A 15,791-nucleotide genomic window follows, 5' to 3' on the forward strand; every position below is an offset into this window, starting at 1 on the left:
GTATCATTTTTGTATTTGAAGTTAGGAGTATTGGCTGTATACTTGCTTGATTTTAACTAGCCTAGTAGAGCATTTGGTCAGCTTTTTAAGAAAAGTGCAAATTAAGTGCCCAATCAAAAACCACTTAAGCCAACAATGAACTTGAAGATGCCAATCCACATCCGAGCCTTGCCAGGAATGTGGCTTGGCTGGTAAAAACTGAGTCATGCATGGACATGTGGCTTGTCTATGTGACGCCAAAACTCCATCTTAAAGCTGGACTTTGCATAGGAGAGAGGAGGGGGTCTCCACCCTCAAGAGAAAATCTATTTAAGCCAGTGGGAGACCCTTCCATTTTGTCTTCAGCTGGCTAAAGAGATAGCCTCTCCACCCCCAAGGATATCAGAAAGAAACTGGAACAAAGGACAGTAACTACAGGGGATGTGAGTGATTGCTGGACCCAGACTAGCAGGAGACTAGTCTGTAAAAGGAAGTTTACTGGAACTGGTGAGGTTTTATTTGTATTCAGTTTCTTAGACATAGACTTGCATGTTCTATTTTATTTTACTTGGTAATTCACTTTTGTTCTGTCTGTCACTACTTGGAAGCACTTAAATCCTACTTTCTGTATTTAATAAAATCACTTTTTACTTATTAATTAACTCAGAGTATGTATTAATAGCTGGGGCGGCAAACAGCTGTGCATATCTCTCTATCAGTGTTATAGAGGACGAACAGTTTATGATTTTACCTTGTATAAGCTTTATACAGGATAAAATGGATTTATTTGGGGTTTGGACCCCATTGGGAGTTGGACATCTGAGTGTTAAAGACAGGAACACTTCTGTAAGTTGCTTTCAGTTAAGCCTACAGCTGTTAGGGGACGTGGTTCAGACCCTGGGTCTGGCTCAAACCGAGCAGGGCACTGAAGTCCTAAGCTGCCAGGGCAGGAAAGCAGGGGCAGAAGTAGTCTTGGCACATCAGTTGGCAGCCCCAAGGGGGTTTCTGTGATTCAACCCATCACAGGCACTATGTTTGCCCTTCTCTAGGTTTCTGGGACCTCTCCCATCCTCCAAGAATTTTCAAAGATAATTGCTAATGGCTCCCAGATTGCTTCAGTTAGTTCCTTAAGAACGCTAAGATGAATTTCATCAGGCCCTACTGACTTGAACACATCTAACTTACCTAAAAATTCTTTAACCTACTCTTTCCCTATTGTGGCTTGCATTCCTTCCCCCAGTTGTCAATATTGTTTTGAGGATCTGGTTATCATTAACGTTAATAATCTTTCTCTTGCTCCTAATGTATTTAAAGAACCTCCTCTTGCCTTTTATATTGCTTGCCAGGTATATGTAATATACCATATTACAGGAAACAGCACTGTGACTGTAAGGGAGCTGAAAATGGGCATGCCACAGGCATGCAGCCCTGAGACTGGATGAGAAGGGTTGTGAGAATGGGCATGCTTGGTTCATACCACAGACACATCACCAAGACCAAGAGAGCTGAGAATGGGCTGGCTTTGTGAATGCCACAAGCACTGAGATCAGGGTGGGGAATGCAGAATAGACACCATCAGTAGACCACAGCCTCGCACCCAAGAGCAGGGTGGGAAATTGAGAACAAGCAGTCTCAGTGCATGCCATAGACACAGAAGCCTGAACCTGGGGTTTGGGGGTGTGAGACACATATTGTGGAGCATCCCTTCCCCCATGGTCTTGCTGCCTGGGGAGGGGATGGCGGAGGGGGAGAAGAGCTCTAAACTCCTTCACCACACAGTGCTCTGGGTGCTGCTGCCTTCAGCCATCTCTTTTCCCCCATGCTACTGAAAGCTGAAGTAGAGTCATCACAACCAGTGACAGCATGAATGTTTGGCAGCATCTGAGACACGTCCACTCCTAGCTCCAGCCACTCCATTCATGGGAATGAGCCTTATCTTTTGTCTGACCCCAGTTTTGAAAAAGAATTAACCTCTGCCAAGAATAGAGCAATATTTTGGGTACATGGATGAAACATCTGAGTCCAAGCACCACATCAGCACCCCACTTGCTCCGAGTGTTTGCTTTGCATGAGCAACATGCAAGAACATGCGTGAAACTGCTTCCTCGAGTTCTGGTATTGCAGTATGGTTGCCAGGCACTGCTTTCACTGCAAGTGTGATGTGGTGAAACCCACCAGCAAAGTACATGTCACGACCAGGTGACAATCTCTGTCCACACTTCACAAGCCAGTCACTGAGGAGAAAACGTGCAATGTTAGATTTATTCTTTGAATTTGATATCATCTGCAAGCGTTACTTTGGTAATGGTGTGAACACAGTGGGGGCTCCGAATGTCTTGCATTTGGATATTCCCCCTGCGGGCTCTCTCACCAGATTTGATTGATTCTTCATTTGCATAATTGTCACCCACAATAGCAGTGTATTGACATTGCAGTCTGAGGATAGTGTGCAGCAGCTGATCAGTCAGCTCCCCAGTAGTTTTGCACTTGGCAGTATCACTGCACACCATCAGCAGAAGCATCCCGAGTTCAAGAATAGCTGACGTTCGCTCATCAGATGCTGGTAGCTCAACCATTGACAGATTTTTCTCCAGCCAAGACAGTGTGTTGCTCTTTTGGGCCTTTCTTAGAGATCCACCCAAGTTGAAGAGGGAAAGTGGGACAGGTGCCAGCTCACGTGTCATCAAACCCTGGATATCAACATCTCTGGACTGGGCAAAAAAACTGTCAGCTTGCTGAATATCTGACGATCAATAGTTATCGCTTGTGGTGACTGCTTCTTCTTTTGTTTGATTGTTTTGTTGAGACTACCAAATGATTTGAGATTATGCCTTTCTATGGGCTCAAAGAGGTCTCCCTCGCCCCTTTGCAGCCTCCTGGTTACGAACGGCTTCATTTATCGCGTGCCAGTCTCTCTTATCATGCACAAACCTGCACTTTCAGATGGAGCCACAGTAGACATTGAAATGTTCACAAGTGACTGTTGTGTGGGCTTGTTCCAGGTTCAGTGCTAAATGGATTTGTCATTCTTTAGGTCACAAAACATAATACCTTGGACAGCAATTTCATCTGCGGCCATGTGCTTTGTGGTAGCTTCTTTGTGGAGATCGAAGGCTGAATTCCACACCTTTGTTTTGTCACAGCTGTTACAGCTGCCTTAAAATGTACAGTCAGGTAATCCTTGGTCAGAGCCGTATCTTTTGTGCAAAGATGCTGATGATTCCTACAGTCCTTGTTCAGAGATTGCTCAATGGCCATGTCACAGTGTAAGACCCCACTGAAGAGTCTGGCAGTCTGGTACACTGCTTCCTATCAGCTTGGGCACAATCTATATCTGGCTTCTCCTCCAGAGATCTGGCTTCTGCTACATTTACACAACCCATCTGGCATAATTCATATGATGACACTGTCATAGTGGGATCATCTCTGCAAATGTCTCAAGCTCCATGGACTTGTTATTGCCTCTCTTTGCTGCTATATAATCCATCAGTAATTAGGAGCAATGTAGTTTTTCCAGAATGGAAATGTATCTGAACAGTTTTTTCCTTGGGTATCGGAAGTAACCATGAGCCGGTGCAATGCTTGGGTGCTGTTCATCAAGTCTGCCAGAGCATTCTGTGCTTCCAATCTGTTTTCTCTGTGAGCCTGCTCCACATCTTCAAATGCTTCAATACATGTTCGAGCCTTCTCCAAGATGTGTCATTTCTCATCTTCTGGAAGAATCATCATTGTGCACGGAATCGCCAAGTGCCACCCACTTCAAGTGAGTCATCGCCTCATTCATAAGTTTGTGGATTCTAATGCCATGGATATATGCTTTCCCTCTTAGAGCATGGCTGAAGCACCACAGATGCTGGCTTCCACAAGGATGTCTTCAAACCCACTCTCCTGCATCACACTGCCTGTATCACACATGACATTTGCTACGTGATGCATGCCTCCCTTCTCAAGGTGGTCATCATCAAATCTGTTTTGATTCCTCCATTTAATTAACAGTGCTTTGCAGTAGATTGCTTCATCATACACGACACAGGTCCAGTCTTGGCCCAGAGAGTGGAACATATCCTGAAAACATTTCATCCTGGTGTGCACTGTGTTAACATCAGTTGTCAGTGGAGGAGTCATTGGACAGTAGCCAATATTCATAAAATAGCAGACAGAAAAACTTTTCTACAAATAATGACAAATATTTAGATGTATTACATGGTACAAAAAAGCTTATACTGTTGTGCGACCACAGACTTTTGCTTGAATTGAAGGCAAAAAAGTACAGGAAAATGCATAAAATATATCACATGGGACAAAATATTTCCCAAAATTTCCAAAACAGTACTAGTTTGAGGACATAGTTGCACAATCAGTTGTATTTAAAAGCTTTCTGCCAATTTTGGTCAAAATTAGACTGTTTCTTCAAGTTATGGCCCTTTTTGTGATTTTATGATTTTTTTTGGTTTGGTTGCCCAATAACGTTTAAACATTATGTGATATAGAAAAACTGCACCACTTCCACCATCTATGTCCACACTGGCGATGACCACCAGATACGTGCCTAACGTGTGGGAGCAATGAACTTTTTCCAGCTGAGGGGTTGCCCTAACTCATAAATGAGACCTCTTTTTAAAATGTGTCTGGTAGACTACGGAACTTTTAAAATGAGTTGTTATATTGGAAGGAAAGGGATTAAAATGTTCTCAGGTCCATCCTTATGAGAGGAAGGATGGTCTGGTGGTTAGGATGCAAGACGGGGACTCAGCAGCCCCATGTTCAGCTCCCTGCTCTGCTACAAACTTCATGTGTGGGCAAGTCACTTAGGCCCAGATCCTCAAAGGTATTTAAGTGCCTCACCCTCAGGGAAATCAATGGGAGTGAGGCACCTAAATACCTATGAGGATCTGTGCCTCAGTTCCCACTCTGTACAATGGGAATAATAGCACTGCCCTGCTTCCCAGGGGTGCGGTGAGGGTAAATACATTACAGAGTGCATGGCGCTCAGATACTAGGGTCACAGGGACCAGATAAGGACCTTAGATAGGCTTTCCGTGTTGAAAGAGGAGCATCGTCACACTGTGTCCTTGGAGACCTGGAAGGCCACGTTTTATCAAGGCAAAGTCACTGAAAAATGAGGGCTGAATTTTGCAAGCCCCCTATCTCCCACCCCCACCCCTCCCGGCTGCAGCTAAGGCTAATTAAAATCAACTGCATCTTGCTTTAGATTTTGACTTTCCTTCTGTGCTGGTCATTGGCCAGCTTCTATTTTGTGCTATCCGTTCCATACTGGTAAGAAATTGTTCTATTCCAGATGATTCAGAAGCTGGAGCCAAGAGGCCACGAACCACCATCACAGCCAAACAGTTGGAAACGTTAAAAAATGCCTATAAAAACTCCCCCAAACCCGCCAGGCACGTGCGGGAGCAGCTGTCCTCGGAGACAGGGCTGGACATGAGGGTGGTGCAGGTGAGACCGCTGCGGTTGAAGTATTTTTCCATTCCCTCCTTGTCCCGACCAAGCTGTGCACATCACATTCCCCTGACAGTGCACAACCCCCGCACTGAATTCCAAGGTAGCATGGAAGGAAGCCAGGCCAGAAAGCTGGATAAGCAGTAAGGCCCCCATCCTGTGACTGACAGCCCGTGGCTGGACTGCTGAGCATGTGCACTGCCCCAGGGCTCCAGGGGATGCATCTGTCCACCACCTTGATCATAGCACAGGATCCGAACCAATGAGTTAAATCTCCCTGGTTATTAGCAGTAAGCAGTGAATTAGATGTGAGTTTGCAATGCCAGCAAAAAACAGGTACTGCATGTTTGGATGCATATCCCAAGGAGATCTGCCATTGGGCGGGAGGCAACTGACCCACTCTATGGGCCTGAAATGCTGAATACTGGGTCTGAGCCTTGGGGAAGTTTGGATGCAGAACTGGATCTGGGCGTTGTGGCTCGGGCCCATTTCTACATGCTGTATCCAACCTGGAACCCATCAGACTAGGGCAAAGTTCAGCTCTGAATCCACCAGCCTTGGCACCCTAAGCTGCAGGGTAACTGGGCTCCTGGGTCTGAACCATCTTGAACTTCAGGGAGGTTCGGAGCCAGCCCTGAATTTTTCTGTCCAGGCCAATCTTTTTCTCCCTGCGCGTGCTCCTTTCAGTGCCTTCTGGGACTCTGTCTCTCCAGGTCTGGTTTCAAAACAGGCGGGCCAAAGAAAAACGGCTGAAGAAGGATGCTGGGCGGCACCGCTGGGGCCAGTTCTACAAGAGCGTGAAGAGGACCCGCGGGGGCAGCAAACACGAGAAGGAGAGCTCTGCGGAGGACTGTGGGGTTAGTGACAGTGAGCTGAGCTTCCGAGGTGAGCAGGGCAGGAAGGCCGGGTGGAGGGTGGGGGGTGGTGAAGGTGGGAAGAGATGGGTTGCAAAGGTTGGGCCCCAGGGGGTTCCTGCAGAGTGGGATGATTTCCTGCGCTTAGGCACAGCTCAGCATCCCACATTGAGAAGAATGCCTGGATTTCTCTTGCACCAGAAACGGGAATGATCCTTGAAATCAATGTCCCATCTGAAGACATACGAGTTAATCTCATGGCTGGTGGCTCCTTGGGGCTTTCTGCACTAGAGGAAAATGATTAATTACTGGCCTGTATCCTGCATGGCCAGAAACCCCTCTAGCAATGGAGCTAGGAACTGACATGCACTTACTAAGGGGGTGTCCCTTCTGAGCCCCAGCAAAGGGTCTGCAGCTCCCAGGGGGACTTCCCCAAAAAAGAACTGCCGTGCTGGCCTAGAGCAATGGTCCCTCTAGTGAGGGGATGCATCAGGGCAAGGTGGAATGAACTTAGGATGCACCTCACTGTGTAATAGAATATTATGAAGGGAAATATTTTCCTCATCTCTGCTCATGATCAGTCCCTCCCCTGAAGCCTGAGGACTGATAGCCCATGAAAAGTGTATCTGAGCTAACATCCCTGGCAATGCGATTCGTATCTGCATGAATGGCTAGTCCCTGCTGGAAACTCACCTGCCTCAATACGTTAATAAACTCCCCCTCGGATCCACATCAGCAGCCACCTGCAGGCTGGCACAGCTCAGTGGACTTGGACCCTCTTCCATGACAGCTGGATTTCAGCTGTTGTCAAGACTCACTGCAGCAGCCTGACAGCTGATGGAGGGGGGTTCCCCAGAGACTGTACAGGGAGACTTGGAAAAGGATGGTGTAACAGCCCCCACCTTGGCTGGTGCACTGGAAAATGAACCAGGGAACTCTAGAGCTGAAACCATAAGTCTGCAGCTCCAGCTAAGCAGGCAGGCTCTGTGGGCTGGGCACAGGCACCTCCTGTGTCACTGGCCTTTCTTCAGGGAGTTCCCCACCCAGGTCTGAACACTCAAGTAGGAGTTTGCAGTGTAAATACAACGATCACTGTGGACTATTTTTTAGGCCATTGTTATACTGTGATTGGATGGGTCACATATAGTGAAAAGAATCACGAACAGGGTGACCAGATGTCCCGATTTTATAGGGACAGTCCCGATATTTGGGGCTTTTTCTTATATAGGCTCCTATTACCCCCCACCCCCTATCCCGATTTTTTACATTTGCTATCTGGTCACCCTAATCACGAATACTGTATAGGTCTGGCCAGAAACCTATTCCCTGCTGCCCCCTGTATTTCTGATCAGTCAAACCCCAGCATTTTAATGGAACCTAGTTGAAAAAATAACTTTAAAGCAATCATTTTACAATAGTTTAACTTTAAAATGGTCCCTTTGAATCATCGCAGCAAATATACAAGCCACCGGAAATTATTTGGTTATTTATAGTCTAATGAGAGCCAGCTATGGCTCCCAAACTGGTCTGTAGTGCCTGTGTATCAAGCCTGGTCCATAATTAGTTTACGATGCCCTTTATGAGGGCGAATGCATCTGGCGAGAATCAAGAGACCTTCCCAAAAGGAGGCCGTTATGTGCCACCAGCTTTCATATGACTGAAGAATAAAAGATTTACAGTAATCCTGTCTCGTGTTCAGCTGTACAAAAGGCACTACAAGAACAGAGGGAGGTGTGGGGGGTTAGCAAAAGGGTAGAAATAAGCTGTGGTACCATTCAGAATGTATTCTCAATTAGTTGCACTATTTACTCTGGCTAAGTACTAAGCAGAGCAGGGAGAGCACATTGGCAGCTGGTGTAAATTGGCATCGCTCTATTGCAACAGAGCTTCCCCAGCTTGTGTCAAGTGAGAATCTAGCTCGGGATGCCATACAACTGGCCTTCAGTGAGGGACAGTTTCCTTTGAGTATGTGCTCTGTTGGCCCAGCTCATTCTGGTGTAACCCCACTGACTCCAGTGAAGTTACTCAAGAAATGCGTTTGGCCCTGACTGACCACAGAATGTTTTACACTCATAAATCAATCTTCCTTCTTTCATTCACAGAAGATCAGATCCTCTCTGAGCTTGGCCACACCAATAGAATTTACAGCAATGTTGGGGATGTTGCTAGTGGACAGTTAATGAACGGAAGCTACTCCATGGATGGGACAGGACAATCTTACCAGGACTTGAGGGATGGAAGCCCCTATGGAATTCCTCAGTCTCCATCTTCCATATCGTCCCTTCCTGCCCATACTCCATTGCTCAATGGTCTGGATTACACAATGGACACTAATTTGGGAATTATAGCACATGGAGGGCAGGGGGTGAGCCAGACACTCAGAGCAATGGCTGGGGGACCAACCTCTGATATTTCTACAGGAAGCAGTGTAGGCTATCCAGACTTTCCAACAAGTCCTGCTTCTTGGCTTGATGAAATGGATCATCCTCCTTTTTAAGCATCTCCTGCTTCCCACCCCGTCCCACTCATTCTTTTGGCCTGCAAGTGTGCTCAAACTAGCAAAAGAGACAACAAGCGACCTTCAAGAATCCCAGACATATTGCACCGGAAAATTTCCATTATTTTCAATGGGAATCCACCACTGGCTCCTGGAGGGTTGTGAAATGATAGCGTGGTAGTTTTTTCCTTTTCACTTGGGGAGTGGGAGGGCAGGAGACACCCTTCTGAACACAGCACACTGGCATAAAGTATCTGATTCTAGGTTTTCACGCTCATAGTAAAACACAAACTCATTGATTCTCTCCAGGTCAAAGACTCTTTGCTGTTGAGTGCTTTTGAAGCACAGGTTGGCTGGCTCAGCAGATCTTGGCTATTATGAACTCCAGGTCAGTTGGTGCTCTCTTACTTGGAGTTGAACAAATTATAAATGCCTCCAAAACCCTTGTTCTTATCAGGAATTGACTGTGCATGGGCAGTTGAACTGACCTTCCCCGTAGATATGGAAATGCAGCGTTTCCAAAGCCAGGCCACGCTTACCAAGCACTATACCTTTACCAAGGGCAGGGGTCTGACCCAAAAGGGCAGAGTAAATAATAACAACCCTGGGGGAGAAAAGTTATCAAGATTTTTTCAGTATAAAAATGTGATTTTCCTCCCTTCTCCACTGAATAATAACATTGGCTGTTTGGATAAAAAAGTTCAGGAATGTGGTTGAATGGATATCAGGCCAAGGAGCAGTCCTACTGCAAGCATTGGGTCAAAGCACTAGACAGGTACCATGGGTGAAAGTTACCCATGTGCAGCGGGCCAGCACAAGGGCTATGTGCCACTTAAGCCCTCTCTATAAGGCTAAATGGTGCAAAAGCTTTGTACTGGCCCCTCTGCATAAGGGTGAGATTCTACACTGGACAATACCTTGTGTAAGAACGTGTTAACCCCACAATAACTGCAGTGTTCAAAATCATGTCAGTGATCATGACTAACCACACTCTGGAAATGATCTTTATCAGCTGATATGAATCTAACCCCAACAGTCCTTGTCCACATTGAGTGCTAACATGTTTTACATCATTAATGTTTATATTACAGTAGAGCCCAGAGGTCCCATTGTGCCAGGTACTGTACAGACAGTCCCTGTCCCAGCGAGCTCTCAGTCTAACTAGGCAAGACAGATCATGTGTGGGAGGGGAAACAGAGAGGTGACAGGATGTGCCCCAGGCCACAAGGCTAATTTAATAGTAGAGCCAGGATTAGAATGCAGGTCTCCTGACTCCCAGCCTGGTGCCCAGCCTGGTACCACACCACACTGCTGCACTATCGGAGCTAACATATTATAACACAATACGTTTTCCCAGTGCAGACAATCCCTAAGTGATTTCATTCCTAGGCCCTTGAGTAAGGTCGGCTGGAATTCGTCCGTGGGAGATAATTCAAGACATCCCCTGATGGTCATTTTCCACCCAGCTGGTGCATAAACTGATACTTTCTTGCTTTTAGTAGAAGGCCATGTGCTCCCTCACAGATAAAGCCCCTCGGCCGCCCGCTGACCAGACAGCAAGTCAAATAGTGAGAAAGTGTAATGGAAAGACAATCAATAAAGCCAAATGGTGGTGAGGATGAAGATGGCTTTCAAACCAACCAAGCCACCTTGTGCGTGATTCCTTTGGATGAGCCTGCTGTGAAAAAGAGACAGCAAAGCCATCTTCTGTTTTCAAGGGTTATTTTTAGCTACTGGGTTTCAATGTGACTCCACGCTGCCAAGATGTCTGTGGTAGAGACATAAACACAGTAGAACTGTTTATTTTAGTGCAAGAGAAGACGGGTGCCTAGTCCCATGAGATTATTATCCTGCTTCCTGGGGAATGGGACTGCTCCATTAATTTATAGCCAATAGCTCCACCCCGACTGTTTTGTTCAGAAGCCTTCAGCTCAGCTGAAGGGTGGAACTGGTTCTGCCCACGGCACCACAGGGGTTTTATCCCTCGGGTTCATGTCACCAGGAAGTGACTCCCCAAGCTGCGTTTGTCTCAGTGCTGTGGGAGAGAGCACGGATGTTCTACATGCAGCTGGCTCTGTGGGTGTTACAGTGCTCTTTGCTAGAGGATGGAGATGCTGCATGTCAAATAGGAGACGTTGCAAGGGAGAAGCTAACCTGAGAGGGGCTGCACACTTAGCTCCAGGCTCATCTGGAAATCTTCACACACTCTGGTAGGTTCTTGCAAAAACACATGCATCCGCAGAAGCCACAGGGCCCCTCTTCCCCCCAGCCTGCGGCGTTAGAGCAGCTGGAAGGACCCATCCTCTTTCCAATAGGTGAGCTGTGGCTGAGTAGCCCAATCCCGAACACACACGTGCACCACGACAGGGTCAAAGCTGCTCAGTGACGCTTCCTCTCCTGGGATTTCTCCCCACTCGGAGTTTTTATTGTGGATGAAGATGATTTTGTCCCCATTCCTCCTCAAGCATCCTGTCTGGGGCCGGCCGGGTAGGCTGGAATCATTGGAGAGACTGACGTAGGTCAAGAGGAAAGGTCTTTATTGGCACAGCATGGTTTGGTATTAGATTGTAAGCTCTTCAGGGCAGGGGCTGTGTCTTTCTCTCCATCTGTACAGCACCTAGCACCTATGAACGGTTAATAATAATGCTTGGAGGCTCCAGGGGCCAGCTGGATCTTCCCTCACCAGCTTTGCTGGATCTCACAGACCATCTGCCTCACACTGAGCACCCCTTCCAAGTGGCCCCTGTCACCTGAGCTTTGAAGCATGCCCTGCAGTTTCACTCACACACCTGCTGTGCACCTTGCAAATGCAGCACCTGGTGGCAGGAGAGCCCTGACAGGGATTTCCCAGCCTGACTCGGAGCGCTCCTACTGGCTGATTTGGAAAGTGGATGAACTCTTCTGGTTGCACGATTCCTGTCTGCTGCCGGGGGTTGCGCCTGTGGTATGTCACCTGTGGCGCTCGCAAAGGGAGGCTTGCGTTGTTGTGCTTGCCCGGCAGCAGCAATGCCAAGTCACCTGGTCCATCATGGGGTCAGCTTTCGGTCCACTCGCAGCATAGCCTCAGGTCTCAAATCAATCCTCTTGGGTGGAGCCAAAAGGTGGCCTAGCCAAACCATGTCTAATGGCCAAGAGGGAGCTGGACTCGCCTTTGGATCAAATATCTTTAGCCAGACACAGTGTTTGTGTTCCCAAGGGCCTTAGAGACAGGAAAATTATGCTAAAAATGGCAGCAAGAGGGGCCCTATCCAGAGCCAGATTCCTTTGTGCTGCCAGAGCAACTGGATCTGCCTGGCTTTGAATTCCCTGGCATAGAGGGGTTTTTAGCTGATGCAGAGCTGGCAGGGGGGGCATTTCAGGTGCATGGCTGGAGCATTCTGCACTCTGCTTATCCCAGCTCGTGTATGGTCCCTTGCGGGACTGTTGCCTGGTGCATAGGGTACAGCAGCCCACCGGCTGGGAAGATCTGCGCTAAGACTCAAAGCCCTGTGACCAGCTCCCTGGGGGCCCTCTCCTGTCCCACATCCCCTGCTGCAGCTATGACGACAGGACACTCACTACAGCAAAGGGCTAGGAGAGAGCCAGAGGGTAGCTAGAAAAGCAGCTGGCGGAAGCTGTATATGTGAGTATGTTACAACACCCCATCCCCTTCTTTCACATATCCCATCTAATACCTTTCTCTGGCTCCTTAGCATTTGGGTTCCTCCTGCTCAGACTCCCTGACATAGCATTAATTTGTGTGCAAGTAGGTCTAAAGGATTCTAAGCACCCAACCCAGTTTCCATTGAAGTCAATAGAAAGATGCTTATTGACTTCAGTGGAGGCTGGCTTGGGCCACACAACTGAATGGGAACCTAATGTATGCATCACCTCTGAACTAGATTCTCTCGCTCTTTCTGGGGCTTCCACATCAGATTTGCTCAGTTGGCATCAAAAGCCAGCATTGCACATTCAACCTACCTCCCACCAGTGCGTGTCACAACAGAGCTGGGCTTTTCCTGCCTCTTCTATAACAATGATCCTGTGGGCTGAAGGGAGTTGGTGATGCCTTAGGAATCCAGCTCACTCTCCCAGTTCAGCCGTTCTAAACAGAAATCAAGCATTCTTCACCATGAACCAGTAAGCAGTCAGGTCCTAATGCCCAAGCATGTTCAGATCTGTTGAGTGAGCTGGTGCCATTTTCACCGTCAATTTTCTGAACATGTTCACATTCGAAACAGTTTCCTCATCTCTCTTAAGGAACGAGGCAAATACAATGTTTATTCATTGCAATTTCTTTCCAGTTAGTTTTTTGGGGAGAAGGGGTACTGAGACATCCCCAGCTTTCTCGCTGAGTAACTCATTGCTTCCATGTTAAAAGGAGCATTGAACTGAGTTGTTCTGACAATGATCTATTACTGGCGGAACAGGAGTGCTTGGGTTGCATTATTACAGTTTTACCTTTTTAACTTGGCAGGAATGAATCTAAAACACAAAAGCTGGGGCTTCCCCAAACCACGCATTTTCTGTCCTCTCTCTGGAGGCTACACAACCACAATTGACTAACCAGAGCTGGGCTGGGATCACTCACAATGCTGGTGAATAAAAAAAAAAAAAAAAAAAAAAAAAAAAAAAAAAAAAAGCCATGTCACTAGTGAGCAGAAATGGCTCCAGGGAAGAGAGGAGAACCATGTATGCCAAATAGGTTAGATCAAAATCAGAAAAGGAAAGATTTTACTTTAACTGTATTACAAGCAATAAAACGTGCAAATAGAGAACTGTATACAAGTAGTGGACAATGCCAGTGTACAACAGGGAGTTGAGAAGCTTTATGCATGTAGCAGCTCCAGCCCAGAACATAGAAGTATAAGGAAATAATGTGGCTGAGATGTTCAGCTCTGTTTAGTGAATTTAACCACCCTCTCTTAATGGTACATGGTGTCTTCTCCCCCTAAATGGCTTTGAAAAATCTCAGCCTGGCTATGTAGCCTTGTATTGCATACGGCTGTAACATGGCCTGAATTCTGTAGTGGTTCAAATGGTGCTCAAAGCTATGTGTAGGGGTTTGTCAGAAAGAGGAGCATAACATGCCAATTTGGTACTCTTCGTGGGTCAAACTGAGCCGGGGATACAACAGTCCCTGAAGTCAATGGGAGCTGTGCGTACTTAGGGAAGGGCTAGATTTGAGCCTAGGCATGGTGGGGTTAGTACAACATTAATGTGTTTGTGTGCCCTACACTTACATCAGAAGGGAGATAAGCCAGGCTAGTTTTCATACAGTTGGTGAGGGTAACAATAGCAATAAAGACCCAGTGACATGGACCATGGCATGGGCTGGCAACCCAGGTATGTACCCAAGGTCCCTGGTGGACTTGTACTGCGACAGCTACCCCAGGCCAGAGCCCGCCCTGCCATGTCCTCACAACCACTGTTCTCCACAACAGCTAGATGAAAGCTCTCTTTGCGTCAATCACACTTTTAGTTGTGGTGTACCCATACCCTGATGCGCTCTTGTTAGTGGATTTCCGATGCCTCCTCTTTCCTCCAGGGCTCAATAGAAATGATTCTAAGATGCTGTAGACTCTAATAAAAAATGAGATCATCTTGATAGCTGATTTTTTTTAAACCCTCCTGTAGCTTTTAGTGCAGGCGTACAAGTTCTAAAGGATGGTTCAAACCCTACTATGGCTAAAGGGTGTCATGTTCTATTGAACCCTATAGGACTTTTCCATAAAGATCTATGGATGGATTTTCAAAAGGCCCAAGATTCGGCCAAGCACAGATCCCACTGCCTTTCAATAGACCCTGTGCTCCTCAGGCGCTTTTGGAAATCCGATCTTACCTCTCTAGTCTTTGTTTTAGGCAACAAAGCTCTGATCCAGGTGCCCCCTATTGGCAAGTGCGGCCCCTTGTAGTGTGTGCCCACAGAGTGCCAGATGAGTGTAGCTTCCACCCCGAGCCACTCAAGTGGCTTGTAGTCAGCTGCCCCTGCAATTTACACCATAAGGTCACCAGCAAAAGTATCCCAGAGAACTCCCTGTGCACCAGAACTTCTTCTTCCAGGCTCCAGTCACTGGAATTTGGCTGGGGCCTGTAGGAAGGATTAAAGCCTGGTATAAATGACCCCTGCCCCTCAACCAGAAACTGCATTGACTAAGCACACAGTAATCTGTCTCTCCCCCTTAGTGGCCCCCTGAAGAGCCAGGTCCTCAGAAAGAGCACTCCAGTGTAAGCTGCTCTAATGTAGGGCATCCCATTGTCACAGCTCTTTGCTCTTCACCAGGCAAACGCGCGCCTGCTGTTAGCCTCTACCTGGAGCAGCATAGAACTCATTGCTCTAGCATCGCTGGTCAGTGGAGGCAGGTGTGGGTGGGTGGGGGGGAAGATGCTCATGTTTAAACACTGCACTTTAAAAGCTGGAACCGGTGGGCTGAAGAAGAATTGAGTGAAGCAGAAATGGGCTGTGGTTTACTGCCTGCTGTCAAAGGGCTCTGGGCATGCTGAAAGCTAAACGAAAAGCACCTCAGCTGCACACGCTCCCTCTTGCTCGGATTTGCCGGTTGGTTACCTCTGCAGGAGTTGCTCCAACTGCACTGACACAGCGACTGAGGGAAAAACAGAGCTCAGCAACCCCGCCGCCAGGCTGCCTGGCAGCACCTCCACATTGGCCACCCTCTCTGCTAGTCGCTGGTGAATGAGCTAGCTTCCTGCAACAAGCTTCGCCTGGGACCATGAGCTCTCAGCGCTCCTCAGGCCTTCCCCCCCCGAAGGCTCACACCCACAGACACCTGCTCTGTCCACGGAAGAGAGACCCAGGACAAACATAGCATCGTGGATCCTGTAGCACGGAAGCTGCTTGTATTTTTTTTTAAATGCAGTTTCTACTGTAGTATGGCTCCCCAGGCTCTTTTCCACAGCTCGACGATCCCTCCTCCCTGGTCCACCACAGCCACCCATTGCAGTGTAAATTTTGTACAGTTCCAAAAGTGAAGTCTTGTTTCCTGGGAAAAAAAAATAAATCATTA

General features: G+C 47.5%; 1 protein-coding gene across 1 annotated transcript in view; it reads left to right on the forward strand.

Annotated features, from left to right (window-relative positions):
* Positions 1 to 8,787, forward strand: part of LOC113407555 (LIM/homeobox protein Lhx4) — a 71,220-nt gene extending 62,433 nt beyond the window's left edge. Inside the window, exons 4-6 of the mRNA XM_026656193.1 lie at positions 5,279 to 5,433; positions 6,150 to 6,321; positions 8,393 to 8,787. Of these exons, the coding sequence (XP_026511978.1) occupies positions 5,279 to 5,433; positions 6,150 to 6,321; positions 8,393 to 8,787 (722 nt within the window). The remainder of the gene's footprint in view (positions 1 to 5,278; positions 5,434 to 6,149; positions 6,322 to 8,392) is intronic.
* Positions 8,788 to 15,791: the final 7,004 nt, after the last annotated feature.

Source organism: Terrapene carolina, unplaced genomic scaffold (assembly GCF_002925995.2).
Source record: "Terrapene carolina triunguis isolate 2854851 unplaced genomic scaffold, T_m_triunguis-2.0 Scaffold212, whole genome shotgun sequence".
NCBI lineage: Eukaryota > Metazoa > Chordata > Testudines > Emydidae > Terrapene > Terrapene triunguis.